This window comes from Microcebus murinus, chromosome 14 (assembly GCF_040939455.1).
Source record: "Microcebus murinus isolate Inina chromosome 14, M.murinus_Inina_mat1.0, whole genome shotgun sequence".
Lineage (NCBI taxonomy): Eukaryota > Metazoa > Chordata > Mammalia > Primates > Cheirogaleidae > Microcebus > Microcebus murinus.
In genome coordinates this window covers 43,817,968-43,831,681 of record NC_134117.1, presented here as the reverse complement: position 1 = coordinate 43,831,681, position 13,714 = coordinate 43,817,968, and the positions used below count along the sequence as shown (strand labels likewise).

The window sequence follows — 13,714 nt, the reverse complement described above, 5'->3', positions numbered from 1 at the left end:
TATGCCTGTAATTAATTGCTCAGGCTTCTTTTCATGAGTTCTCTTTGCTTTTCTGAAAAGCACAACTCAAGATCAATTTCTTACATTCTCTTTTCTTTAAAATATATTATTACTCAGCTACCTGGTTATGATTTTCTTAATATTCCCTTCTTGAGTTTTGGAAAAATTCAATTTTCTTTTCCTGCATTTTCTTGATAATATCTATGTAGGGTCCACTGAGATTGGGGAGGGAAAAAGCCATGTTCTTAGTCTGATTTTCTTACTCTAATTATGGCAAATGAGATAAAGACCATTTTCTGTATATTCATTTCAGCAGAGGTAGAGATTTGCAAGCCCCCTCCCCCTTTACATTGTTATGTCATTAAAGGCAGTCTTAACTCTCTCATGGATATGCAGTTACAATCAGAAACTATGATTCTCTAATGCGGTCTGAGGCTGTATCTACATAATGCCATAATACTCCAGTGAAAAGTGAAATAATATACCAACATAATGGTTATTTTATAGTACTTACTATATTCCAGGCACAGAAACTAAACGTTTACATTTTTTTTTACCTGTCTTAATTTTTATATCCATCTCATGAGATTGTTTTAAAGCTAAAGAAACTTAGTTTAAGTGACGTTTCCAAAGCCACATGAGAAATTGTCTCATTGTTGAAGGAAGAAACTTGTAAATATACAACTTGTAACATAACACAGTAAATACAGTAATGAAATTAAGCCAACATCCAGTGCTGGTGTAGTATTTAATATTTATGCGTGGAAGAAGGGGTGGTAAAGGAGGTTTCACTTGAGCTGATTCTTGAAGGGCAGGCAGGATGTGGTCAGGTGGATATGGGCTGGAATGGAATGAGGGTGTTTTGAGAAGAACAACCAGGATCCCGAGTGCTCAGAGGCCTGAAGTAGAATGGATTCCAGCAGGCTTTTTATACGTTTGTTAGGATCATGTGGGGAGTCGCAAATATGTCAAAGCATGGTGTGTAACAGGACAGATGATAAAAGGTTTTATGTGGTCTTTAACCCTTTGCACTCGGATATCTAGTGTGACTCGACACGGTTAGCATCGGTAGCAGCTCACACCGTGAAAAATTTATAGAGGTTATAATGACTCTTTGAATGTGTCAATAATTTGAAATATAAAAAAAAATTCCAAATAAATAAGTTTGTATGAAAAGAAACTCCAGTTTTTTATTCTACTGCCGCGCTTTGTAAAATCTGGGGTATTTAAAAAAAAATTAAATCCCCAGTAGAATAAAGGAATTGAGAAAAAAGCAAGCGAGTGCAAAGGGTTACATTTTTTGTTTCTAGAGGTAGGGGTCTTGGCCATGTTACCCAAGCTGGACTCGAACTCCTGGGCTCAAGTGACACTCCTACCTCAGCTGCCCTAATAGCTGGGACGACAGGGGCACTATGTGGTCTTTGTTGCAGGAGTGTGACGTGATGAGAACTGTATGACAGCCATTTAGAGGGCAAATTGGTGGAACAAGTATGGAGGCTGAGACAATTAGGCTATGGTTGAGAACAGAAAAGATGAGGAAGTGAACTGAGGCAGCGGCAGTGCAGAGAGAGATGGAGGTGGATAATTTAGGCAGCGGGTGTTGTAAAGACCTTCATGTTTGGTGTGATATAAAGACATGAGGGAAAAGAGGCCCCTGAAATTGTGGTCTCACCCAGAGGTGTATGAAATAGAACATAAAGTGTGGAAACACAATCTTAGACTGTCTAAAATGTATTTAGTTTTTACCTATTTAAATAAAGGGAAATAATTATGTTTTAGTACTGTTTATGTTTTGAATTGTCAGTAGTACAATTCAAATGCTTTGAGGAATGCTTTAAGCCAGTGGTTTCCAAACTTTTTGGTTTTGGAACCCTTTTTACAATCTTTTGTTTCGGACCCCAACGAGCTTTGCATTATGTGGATTATACTTATACATATTCTACTAAAATTTACTGCATTAAGAGACTAAAAATTTTTATAGGTATGTATTTATAATAGTAATTCATTTAAAGATAACAAACCCAGTACATGTTAACATAAATAACACATTTATTATGAAAAATAACTCTGCTTTTCATAGCAAAACAAAATTTGAAGAGTGCCAGGGTTTTACATGTTTGCGAATCTCTTTAATGTCTGGCTTCATAGAAGACGGCTGGATTCTCATATGCACTTCTGTACTGAATCTGTTGCAATATGTTTGTTGATTGAAGTATTTGAAGAAAATCTGTTATCACACAAAGATGTAGTTGGAGAAGGGAAAAGTTTCTTAATAGCGTTTTCAGGTAATTGAAGGTTCTTCTTTGATACCATACCATTGTTAGGGTGGGGAGCTCACAGGGTTCATGGAGAAAAATTCTTGACACAAAGATTAGGATAGTTTTAAAGGAAGAAGGTCTATTTTACTTTCCCCTAAAGAGAAAGGGAAAGGGCTCAGCACAAGGGAAAGAAAGAAGTGCTGGCCGAGGCTAAGGGCTTGGGGTATTTATCGAGGGTTATAAAAGGGTAAAGAAAAATTTATTGCAGTAGACTGATTAGAAGGAGACAGCTGTGAGATATAAGGGTGTTTGCTTTTTCCTCTTTTTTTTTTTTATTCTTATCAGTCTCCTCTGGAGTGTGGTCTGTGCAGTCTGGTCTGGCAGGCGTTAAGGAGGAGGATTTACACTCCCTTTCCCTTAGCTCAGCTCTTTCAAATGCTGTAAAAACAATCTCAGCAGGCAGTTAATCTTGAAGTCAGCCAGTTAAGACCGATATGGTTAATCCTACACACAGCGATCTTTTTCTCCCTTTTTCTGCTAGTTTATTTTTTCTGTGTTCATTTATTAGCACAGCCATCCTATCGTACCAAAACTTGGAAAGCAATAGTATCCTGAAGATTAATTGCAGTGTGGAACTGGATACCACATCAGTATACTTTTCATATTCTGTTATATTAAGTCCATTTATTTATGCTGTACTTTGGATAGATCTTCATTTTCACCTAATTATGTAACATTGTGCATTGGTCATTTCAGAAACATTTACTGAGTTATTCAAGAACTTAAAAAATGTTACCACATATTATAAAACATAAAAAAAATAATTTTGTTAATATTGCCAACAAGCTTGTCAGAAAATCTTTATGTATTGGGAAGTTGTCAAATTCATGGTGGCAGATTTGAGTTTTCTAAAATGCTATTTTTTTTGCTGGAAAGCATGAATTTTATCATTGATGGCAATTACGTCAGTTGTTTTTCTTGTTTCCCTTCCTTTGTGTCTATCAGATATTCTTTCAAATAAAAACAGGATTACATGGAAAAAGTGGCTATTTTAGCTGTCTACTAAACCAATTGCTTAAGTGCTTTTCTTTGAAACAATTATTGTAATTCAGATGAAGCAATTAAAATAAGTTTGTTTTTATTGTGTGTGGTGGGGAAGCCTATAGGGTGTTAAGTTTGGTATAAATACCTTGATTTCTTTTTTTCTTTCTTTTTTTTTTTTTGAAACAGTCTCACTCTGTTTCCTGGGCTAGAGTGCTGTGGCATCAGCCTAGCTCACAGCAACCTCAAACACCTGGGCTCAAGCGATCCTCCTGCCTCAGCCTCCTGAGTAGCTGGGACTACAGGTGTGCACCACCACACCTGGCTAATTTTTTTTTTCTATTTTTAGTTGTATAGCTAATTTTTTTCTACTTTCAGTAGAGATGAGGTCTTGCTATTGCTCAGGCTCGTCTCAAACTCCGGACCTCAAGTGATCCTCCCACCTCAGCCTCTGAGAGTGCTAGAATTACATGCATGAGCCACTGTCCCCAGCCAATACCTTAACTTCTGATAGGGCTTTTCCAGTTTTACTCACCATCCCCTTTGCACCATCAGCATAAATGCGAACCCAGTGAAAAAAAGCAGAGAATATCTTACTATTAATATAAAAATAGTTTTGACTTTATGAACTCCATGCAAGATCTCAAGGACCACTGTAGGGGTACACAGACCTTTCTTTAATAACTGCTGGTTTAAGTTCATCTTGATACAGATGTGGTGAGACATCATGCCATCAAAAGATTTCTGCTTTTTGAAAACTATAAAGAAGACACATTTTGAATTTCTGCTACATTAAAAAAAAAAAAGAGATAATCTTATCTGAAACCCATGGCCTTGAAATCATTTTTTCAGAATTCTTTCTTTTTAGTCTAAGGTTAAAAGTTTAAAGGTTGCTGTTTCAAGTTTTTTAATATTGGCGTTTAGTAATCTGAGATGTTTTTTTTTCATGTCTCCAATGACTTACATTTGACAATAGACCTGACAACCAAATCACAGAAAAGTAAATTCATTCCTCCCCCTTTCAGAAATAGTGTCAGTTAAGGGCGACATTTTTTGGCTTCACAAAATCGACTGCTCAGAAACAGGTCTTATTTCATGTCTTGAAGTGTCCCATATGCATTAATGACAAGTGTACAAATTAATCCAGCTCATATTTTGATAGCGAGGTAGTATTTTTTCTGTTAAGTCACACAAAAGGGTACTCTATTTTAAACGGGTTATTTAAAGTATAACTGTTTTATCTATCTTATTTCTGTAAGAAGACTTTTTATACAATCATGGATGATCCTCTGAGCCCTGGGTTGTTTTAAGTGCTTATTTCCTAAAATGTTTACTCAGTAAATTTGTTAAATTTGTATATTATTTTAAATCCTAGCCCAGGCAGCTATTTAAAGTAATGAAAATTATCTTAGTAATTCACATAATAGGCCATGGTTAAAATTCAGTTCTTAGACTATGGGTTATGTGCCGTTTTTTAGAGTGAAACTTAAGAACAGAGAACATTGTAGAAGAAAGGCTAAAAAGTAAATTAGAGCCAAAGGAGACTTGTATGAAAAACCGAGGTTATCAAATACTTGAAAGGGAGGAAAAGGTTAATGAGCAAAAGCCTTGGAGATGATCTGGAGATAAATATTACTCTTTGAACTCAAGAAAGGAAATTTACTTGCAATATTTTTATAAAAGAAATTCAAATTTATAGAAAAGTAGAGAATATTATAGCAAGCATATAGCTCATGCTTACCACTTAAATTTTTTTTTTTTTTTTTTTTTTTTTGAGACAGAGTCTCACTTTGTTGCCCAGGCTAGAGTGAGTGCCGTGGCATCAGCCTAGCTCACAGCAACCTCAAACTCCTGGGCTTAAGCAATCCTGCTGCCTCAGCCTCCCGAGTAGCTGGGACTACAGGCACGTGCCACCATGCCCGGCTAATTTATATATATATATATATATTAGTTGGCCAATTAATTTCTTTCTATTTTTTATAGTAGAGACGGGGTCTCGCTCAGGCTGGTTTTGAACTCCTGACCTTGAGCAATCCGCCCGCCTCGGCCTCCCAGAGTGCTAGGATTACAAGCGTGAGCCACCGCGCCCGGCCTACCACTTAAATTTAACAGTTGCTAATATCTTGTTGCATTTGCTTCCATTTTTGTGAGAATGTTTTAAACTAAATTAAAGATATCACTACATTCTACTTCTAAATAAGGTAGCATGCATCTCTAAAAGGTAAAGACTTACAAACATAAATTTTACTGTGATGGAATGGTAGAATCCTAGAGGGCCTGCCTGAAAGCCTTTCTTTTGCAGCCTGGGGTGTACAAGCTAAGCTCTAGCAAAATAGCTTGGGATTATGAAGAGGATTTTAATAAATTGTTTAGAGGATTTAGAAGAGGAAGAACACTGAGTTGGGAACAAGGATTTAGAAGAGACACAGATATCTAAGGGACAAGATTGATTAAGTTTTGTTATTTGGTATGTGATTTAACCATTTTTTCTCTCTCTCTCTGTAATGTCTTAATTTGCATTTGCTTCATTGTTCATTCATTCTTTAGAAACTCGATTTTTTTTTTTTTTAACTTCACCCTGACCTTAAGGTGTATGAAGGGTGAAAAATGAGGCTGCCCAATGTGTCCGTCGGGGGTGCACAGCTAATATGAAAGAGACTAGGAATCTGCACTCTGAACCATTTTAACCAGTCAGTAACAGAATGTCCTATGGGAGATAGTTGATTGTTCCTTTCCTTTTTTCTTTTTTGTTTCTGCATCAAAGTAATGCAGCATGTCTTAATTTATGCAATGTCCTTCTCATGCTTAGGTCTCGGATGTGGTTTATTGTACACTGCAACAGTGACCATTACGTGCCAGTATTTTGACAGTCGTCGAGGCCTTGCCCTTGGCCTGATTTCAACAGGTACGTTTTCGAAATACATTCACTGTTGTCGCTATTCTAAACAAAGTAAGCAAAGTAAAACAATATTGTCCCTATTCTGAGCAAAGTAAAAAGTTACCAAACACAGATATGTTTAACCAACCACTATCCAGCTACCAGTCACATGGCAAAATAAATTTTTAGGCTTGGGCCTGGTATTATAGCTCACACATGTAATCCCAGCACTTTGGGAGGCCGAGGTGGGAGGATTGCTTGAAGTCAAGAGTTCGAGACCAGCCTCGGTGACATAGTGAAACCCATCTCTATAAAAAAATTTAAAAATATGCCAGGTGTGGTGGTGTGCACTTGTAGTCCTAGCTACTTGGGAGACAGGCAAGAGAATTGCTTGAGTCCAAGAGTTCAAGGTTGCAGTGAGCTATGATCATGCCACAGCACCAGAACCTGGGTGACAGAGTAAAACCCTAGCTCTAAAAAAAAAACAAAAAAAAAACACATGGATTTTTACTGCTAGCAGGTCCATGCCATTAGTGATGCCTCCAAGTTTGGCCACACTGGCACACACTGATGGGGATATGATATAATTTAGTATGACAGTTTTAAACATGTCATCTATTTGTTTTTTTACAGATCTGTTTTTTCCTGCTTTTTCACATGATATTTAAATTTTAAAATATTCAATTTTTAAAAAATTGAAATAAGAACTAGATGAGAACAATGCAAATTAATTGAGCTGACATACCTTGATATTCCAGTCTGCTTAGTGTGATCAGTGATAAAAGGTGGAGTATTCACACTGTTACATGAATGCACAAACCAGCATATTTTGTAATTTAAATATCCTATCATATTCCACTTTACTTTTCTCATAATTTTATTAATGCATTAAAAATATTAATATGAATTGATCATTCTGGTGAGTCAGCAATGGATTTGAACTATCAGACCATTAGAAATATCCTAAAACTAAAATATATTACTCATCTCAAAAAATAAAATGTGAAAATTTTCTTTTCCAAAAGGAATAAATGGCATAAAGTCTGGCACAGAATCAGTGCAAAACAGATCGTTGCGTAATGGTATTTGTTAAACATATGGGCTCTGGAGTCAGACTGAGTGTGAATCCTAATTATGCCATTTACAGCTGTGGCAAATTTCTCAACCTTCTAGACCTAGGTCACTTCACCTGTAGATTGGGAATAATAATAGGACCTAGCCAATCGGATACTTTTTTGTTTGTTTGTTTTGAGACAGGGTCTTGCTCTGTTACCCAGGCTGGAATGCAGTGGTATCATCATAGCTGACTGCAATCTCAAATTTCTGGACTCAAGCGATCCTCCTGCCTCAGATTTCCCAGTAGCTGGGACTATAGGCACATACCATGACACCTGGCTAATTTTTCTGTATTTTGTAGAGATGGGATCTTGCTCTTGTTCAGGCTGATCTCAATCGCCTAGCCTCAAGCAATCCTGCCATCTCTGCTTCCCACAGTGCTAGGATTACAGTAGGCATCATCCACCACGCCTGGCCAGGATCCTTAAAAGGATTATACAAGCTCATGCAATGTAAAGTGATTAACAGTGTCTGAACTATAAATGCTAATTGTTAAGTGTTCTATCAGTATTGCTGCTATTGTTAGTCTAGTTATCTTCAATATTCTTATTGTGATTTTAATATGAAGTTAGATATAAATACCAGTGTAATAAAATAAATTGAGTTGTGATACTAATTCTTGTCCTAAGAGCCTGAAATGATAAGAGATTAAGATTGAACATCTCCCATTCCCTTTTTAGGTTCAAGTGTTGGCCTTTTTATATATGCCGCTCTGCAGAGGATGCTGATTGAGTTCTATGGACTGGACGGATGCTTGCTGATTGTGGGTGCTTTAGCTTTAAATATATTAGCCTGTGGCAGTCTGATGAGACCCCTCCAGTCTTCTGATTGTCCTTTGCCTGAAAAGATGCCTCCGGAAAATGCACCAGATAAATACTCCATTTACAATGAGAAAGAAAAGAACCTGGAAGAAAACATAAACATTCTTGACAAGAGCTGCTGTAGTGAGGAAAAATGCAAGAACATGATAGCCAATGGGGACTGCAAACAGGAGAGTCTCCTTCACAAAAACCCCACAACCATCGCACACACAAAAGAGCCTGAAATGTACAAAAAGAAAGTTGCAGAACAGACATACATCTGCAAACAGCTTGCCAAGAGGAAGTGGCAATTATATAAAAATTACTGTGGCGAAACTTTGGCTCTTTTCAAAAACAAAGTATTTTCAGCCCTTTTCATAGCTATCTTACTTTTTGACATTGGAGGGTTTCCACCTTCGTTACTTATGGAAGATGTAGCAAGAAGTTCAAATGTGAAGGAAGAAGAGTTTATTATGCCTCTTATTTCCATTATAGGCATTATGACAGCAGTTGGTAAACTTCTTTTAGGAATACTGGCTGACTTCAAATGGATTAATACCTTATATCTTTACGTAGCTACCTTATTCATCATGGGCCTGGCCTTGTGTGCAATTCCATTTGCTAAAACTTACGTCACATTGGCAATACTTTCTGGGATCGTAGGGTTTCTTACTGGTAATTGGTCCATTTTCCCATATGTGACCACCAAGACTGTGGGAATTGAAAAATTAGCCCATGCCTATGGAATATTAATGTTCTTCGCTGGACTTGGAAATAGCCTTGGACCACCCATTGTTGGTAAGATATTTATCTTCAGTTCAACTTATTTTACTATTCTTCATTGTAGCATCCCCAGATATAGAAATTCAGATTGTAATAACAGCACAGATTTATACAAAATAAATCTGCATGCAATGTCTCACAGTAAATGATTTATTTAAGATTGCTTTTTGATACAGTTTAGAAAGTCATTATATGTGCTATGGGAATTGTGTTTATCCTTTATTTGGGAGAAACTCAAAATACATGCTTATTTTCGTCCAAATATTTGAGAGATTTTCATTTTCTAACTCCCAAGAAGCTAAGTTGGAAGTATTGAGACAATATATATCCTAATCCTAACTACATATAAAAGCGATGAAATTAGGGTATGGGCTTGACATTCATTCCATTTCTATGAAACTCACTCTTTTCTTCCTGTTTTTTCAGGTTGGTTTTATGACTGGACCCAGACCTATGACATTGCATTTTATTTTAGTGGCTTCTGTGTCCTGCTGGGAGGATTTATTCTGCTGCTGGCAGCCTTGCCCTTTTGGGATACATGCACCAAGCAACTCCCCAAGCCAGCTCCAACAAGTTTCTTGTACAAAGTTGCCTCTAATGTTTAGAGGAATATTGGAAGGCACCATTTTTGCTGTTTTATTTTTGCTGCCATATAGCAAAAATATTTTAACTAATTCTCAAGAGTCAAGACATTTGTCATAGCAAAATTTCACTGTGGCTGACTCTGAACTTTTTTTTTTTACACATCCTATTCTTTATGTACTGTATATGTAGCCTCTATGTCATGTATTTTTTTTTCTTTTTTTTTTCCCCCCCAAGAAGTGGGACTATTCTCTATTCTGTTACTCATTAGTTCTTAAGATTGTAAATATTTTGGCCAGCCGCAGAAGGCTTGCTCTATGTAAAAAGTACTGTTTCTCTGCCGACTCCATTTGTTCCACTGCAAGGCACCTTCAGGGGTCTCTTCTAATTTAAAGCTGATACAAGCACCATGATGGGATATGTGTGAAGGCCATTAGGGAAGAAATCATTCTCTTCTCTGTGTTAGACTAGCTAGTAAATAGACTTCAAGCCAGCCAGGAAAATTATAGCGGTTGTTAAAATAGCCTTAATAAACCATTGCAGTGGAGCAAACTGGTCATTTAAAAAAAAAAAAAAAGATATTTTTATGTACAGCCACCAGTTTTCATTACTGATTATTTCATTATTTACTTTGATGAAGCACCCACATGTTGTTTGGTGCCCACTGAGCATAAACCATTTCAGTCCCTAAGGTGTTTGCCAAGATGCAGGCAAACTCCAACCAGCAAGGTAGTCACCGTAGCCTATCTTCATGGCTGGCCACTGTAACCTTGCTCACTTCTGTTTGTCAGCATTCACTCAGCTGGTGTTTCCCAGAAAGTGCTGATTTTATCTGTTTCCAAATTGGAAATGCATTTTTTTAACCATTCCATTCTGGCAAATGGGAAACATCCATTTGCTTCGGGCACAGTGGGGATGGATTGCAAGCAAGTCTTTGCCCATCTTCCCAATGAAGCATTGATTTGCTACTGTCAGATTTTACCACTATCAAATTTTAATTCAAGGGCAGAAATAAAAAGTGAGTGAGAGTGTGAGTGTGTGTGTGTGTGTGTGTGTGTGTGTGTTCTGAGTCTGTGTGGGAAGGGGAAAGGGCAATAAGGAATTAATAACCTCCCTTATCCAACTTCATATAATCTTAAGAATAATGTTTTAGGAAGAAAATTGGTGTTAAATAAGTCGATTTTTTTTTCCCTAAAGAAATGGGTTTTAAACTTCGGTATGCATCAGAATTCCCTATGGATCCTTCTAAAAATGTAGGTGCCTGGGTACCATGCTTAGAGATTTTAAGTCTGTACTTCTAGGCTGTGGCCCAAGCATCTATATTTTTAACAAATTTGTCAAGTGATTCTGATAACACAGCCTGGATTGAGAATGGCTGTTATAAGATTGGCAGTGGAGAAACATGTTATTCTCTTAAATAATCGTAAAACATAAACCTCTAAGGTCAGGGTTTTTTCTAAATAAATAGCCAAGCGTTCTTTAAATAGGAGGCACCCTTCCCATTGTGCCAAAAATCATCTTTTCATTTCTTTTGAAATACGTAAGGTTATTTTATACTTCTATGTTGCCTTTCTTCGAAGGCGCCTTGAAGCACTTTATAAGCATGAATCCTCACAACACCTCTGTGAGGTAGGTAAATAGTACCTTTCTACATAGTAAACCTGGAGCATGGAGTATTTTATAACTGAGTTAAGTCTACTCAATTAAAGCAATAATGGGGCTCCAGGGTGCCTTGGACTTCTGCTCCACACTCAGACTTCTGGAAAGTTTTCTGTACCTCATTCTTTAGTCACTGTCAAAGTTAGTAAATAAAATAAGTGATTTTTTAAAAAAATAAACTACATGTTTTTGTGTTGAAAGTTCCTTTTTTCAATATTATGTTCAGGACATCCAATAACCTGAAAAAGATTGACTTTTATGACATCTCCACATTTCATCAATGATGTTAATTGTCCAAATGCATCTTCACTATGTCTACTAATATTATCTAATGTGTGCATTATCTATTGTCTAGGGGATGAATTTTAGATTACAATAAAATATTTGTGTTTGTTTGTTTGGCATCAGTTTGTTTGCTTTCTCTCAGTCAGTTTTCCTTCTAATTATATTGACACTTCACTTGACTATAAAAATATGAATTATTTGATTCAATTCAGACTCCAGAATTTGGTGATTGGACAAGAGCATGTTCAAAAGTCAATTTGCTTAACTATTTTGACCATTGCCTTCCCAAAAGCTAATGTATCAGACCTGCAGAATCTTCCCGAGGAAGAGAGAACTGAGTCCTTTCTCAAATTCTTAATAATGATGCCACTAATCATTTATAGAATTCTTAATATGCTCCAAGCTCATATTCTTTAACCCTCATAATAACCCTGTTGAGGTACAGATTATGACTCTCATTTTATGATTCTGATGAACCTGCCAGGAGCCAAGTGATGATGTAATTTTCTCCAAGGTAATCATGTCATGGAGGAAGGGAGAAGGCTCAGCCACCAATTTTTAAAGGGCCCCTGAGGAACAGTTCCCAAGGACCAGGAGTTCCAGCACTGGGAGGTCATGACCGAAGGTATAACATGTGCCTGCTGACTAATCCTATAGCTGAGATAACCCCAACTCTTAGCAATCAACATAGAACTGTCTTAACTTAGGATGTTCCAGGTCATAAAGGAGAGCTCTATTTTTGAAGGAGAGAAGGTCTCATTTTTTCTTTTACATAGAAAGAGTATTATATTGAACACATAAAATACATGATTTATGTTAGCAGTACCATACAATTTTTCCTTCGTTAATAGCAATCTTGGTACCTTTTGCTGTATAGTCAATTGTGTCTGCAGGGAAGCCAGTTAGTAAGATCCCTCTTTGAGTAAGGGGTTTAGCCACACTCAGTTAAAATGATCAAAGATCTCTGAATGCATGGGTGATATTTGGGGATGCAGTACACGTACTCGTTGAAGCTGTTGATTCCACAACCAGATCACCTGGGTTCCAGTTCTCTCTCAGTCCTTGTGAGCCCTTGTGACTGTGAGCAAATTATTTAGCCTCCAAAGCCTCAGTTTCCTCATTTATAAAACACATCATAGAGAGATAGTGGGAATTCAATAAGATAACCCGTATATATGCCTGGCACGTGGTAGATGTCTGATAAATGCAAGCTATTATTATTTTTGTTGTCATTATTCTTACGTGTGTGGCTTCCCTGTACCCGTGGCATTGTGTGTCCCTAGGCACAGGTGTAGGGTAAATGTTTGCATTAAAGGGCTTCATTTAGAAGAAGAATGAGCCTTCTGTTGTCCCTAACTTAACAACTGTCACAGCTCTGGACTCCCCCAGGCATGTTCTTGTCAAAATCTTTTATCCTTAGGGATTTATGACTCAGCACATTTCTCTGGAATTGCCATGCAGAAGTTCTGACACAAAACAAAACACACACTGTTCCTCTACAAATCAAAAAGAATCCACTCTGTAAATAGAATTGCTATGGGAATTTGAACTTTTTTTTTCTCCTTAAGAACTCTCAGCTGCTCAGAAGGTAGGCCTGAAATTAGGCAGAAAGCAAAATGATCTGATTTGTTTACTGCGTGCTAATTGGCTTCAGCTCAGGGCCCTTACCTCATTGCTTTCCAGCCTTTGAGATTTACTCTTGAGGGACTGTAATTCCTTGCCAGGTTTTCTGAGATTCCATTCCTGGCAGATTGCAGCCATGTGAGTTGCTTTTTATCATATGCATTCCTTGTGCTAAAGAGTGATTTACTTTCTCCTTGCAAAAAGAAAATACATATAACCTAAACATTTGTACCCCCCATAATATTCTGAAATTTTTAAAAAATTAAAGAAAAATAAAAGAGTATCTTCTAAAGTAAATAATAAATAAAAAGAAAATACAATACATTTTAATCAGTTTTTTTTTCTAAGTGGTATTCTAAAATATTTGGGAATGAAGGAGCTCAGCAAATTTCACCCTAAAATATGACTCCTTGGTGTAAAGAGTATTTCAAATTAAAGGTCCTTTGAAATTAACAAACCTTGGGAGGGGTTTTCCCTCTATCTGCATAAACCAGAAAGACTCATTAAAAGAAAATTGAGGCTGGGCGGGTGTGGCTCAGGCCTGTAATCCTAGCACTCTGGGAGGCTGAGGTGAGTGAATCATTTGAGCTCTGGAGTTTGAGACCAGCCTGAGCAAGAGCGAGACCCCATCTCTACCAAAAATAGAAAGAAGTTAATTGGATAGCTAAAAATATACAGAAAAAATTAGC

The 13,714-nt window shown here is 37.0% G+C and overlaps 1 protein-coding gene across 2 annotated transcripts in view; it reads left to right on the top strand.

Moving 5' to 3' along the window:
• SLC16A9 (solute carrier family 16 member 9) overlaps positions 1 to 11,521 on the top strand; it is a 51,391-nt gene extending 39,870 nt beyond the window's left edge. For both annotated transcript variants that reach the window (XM_012762816.3, XM_012762813.3), the window contains 3 exons: positions 6,109 to 6,204; positions 7,974 to 8,891; positions 9,303 to 11,521. In XM_012762816.3, the coding sequence (XP_012618270.2) occupies positions 6,109 to 6,204; positions 7,974 to 8,891; positions 9,303 to 9,481 (1,193 nt within the window). In that variant the 3' untranslated portion in view covers positions 9,482 to 11,521. The remainder of the gene's footprint in view (positions 1 to 6,108; positions 6,205 to 7,973; positions 8,892 to 9,302) is intronic.
• The last annotated feature ends 2,193 nt before the right edge of the window (positions 11,522 to 13,714 follow it).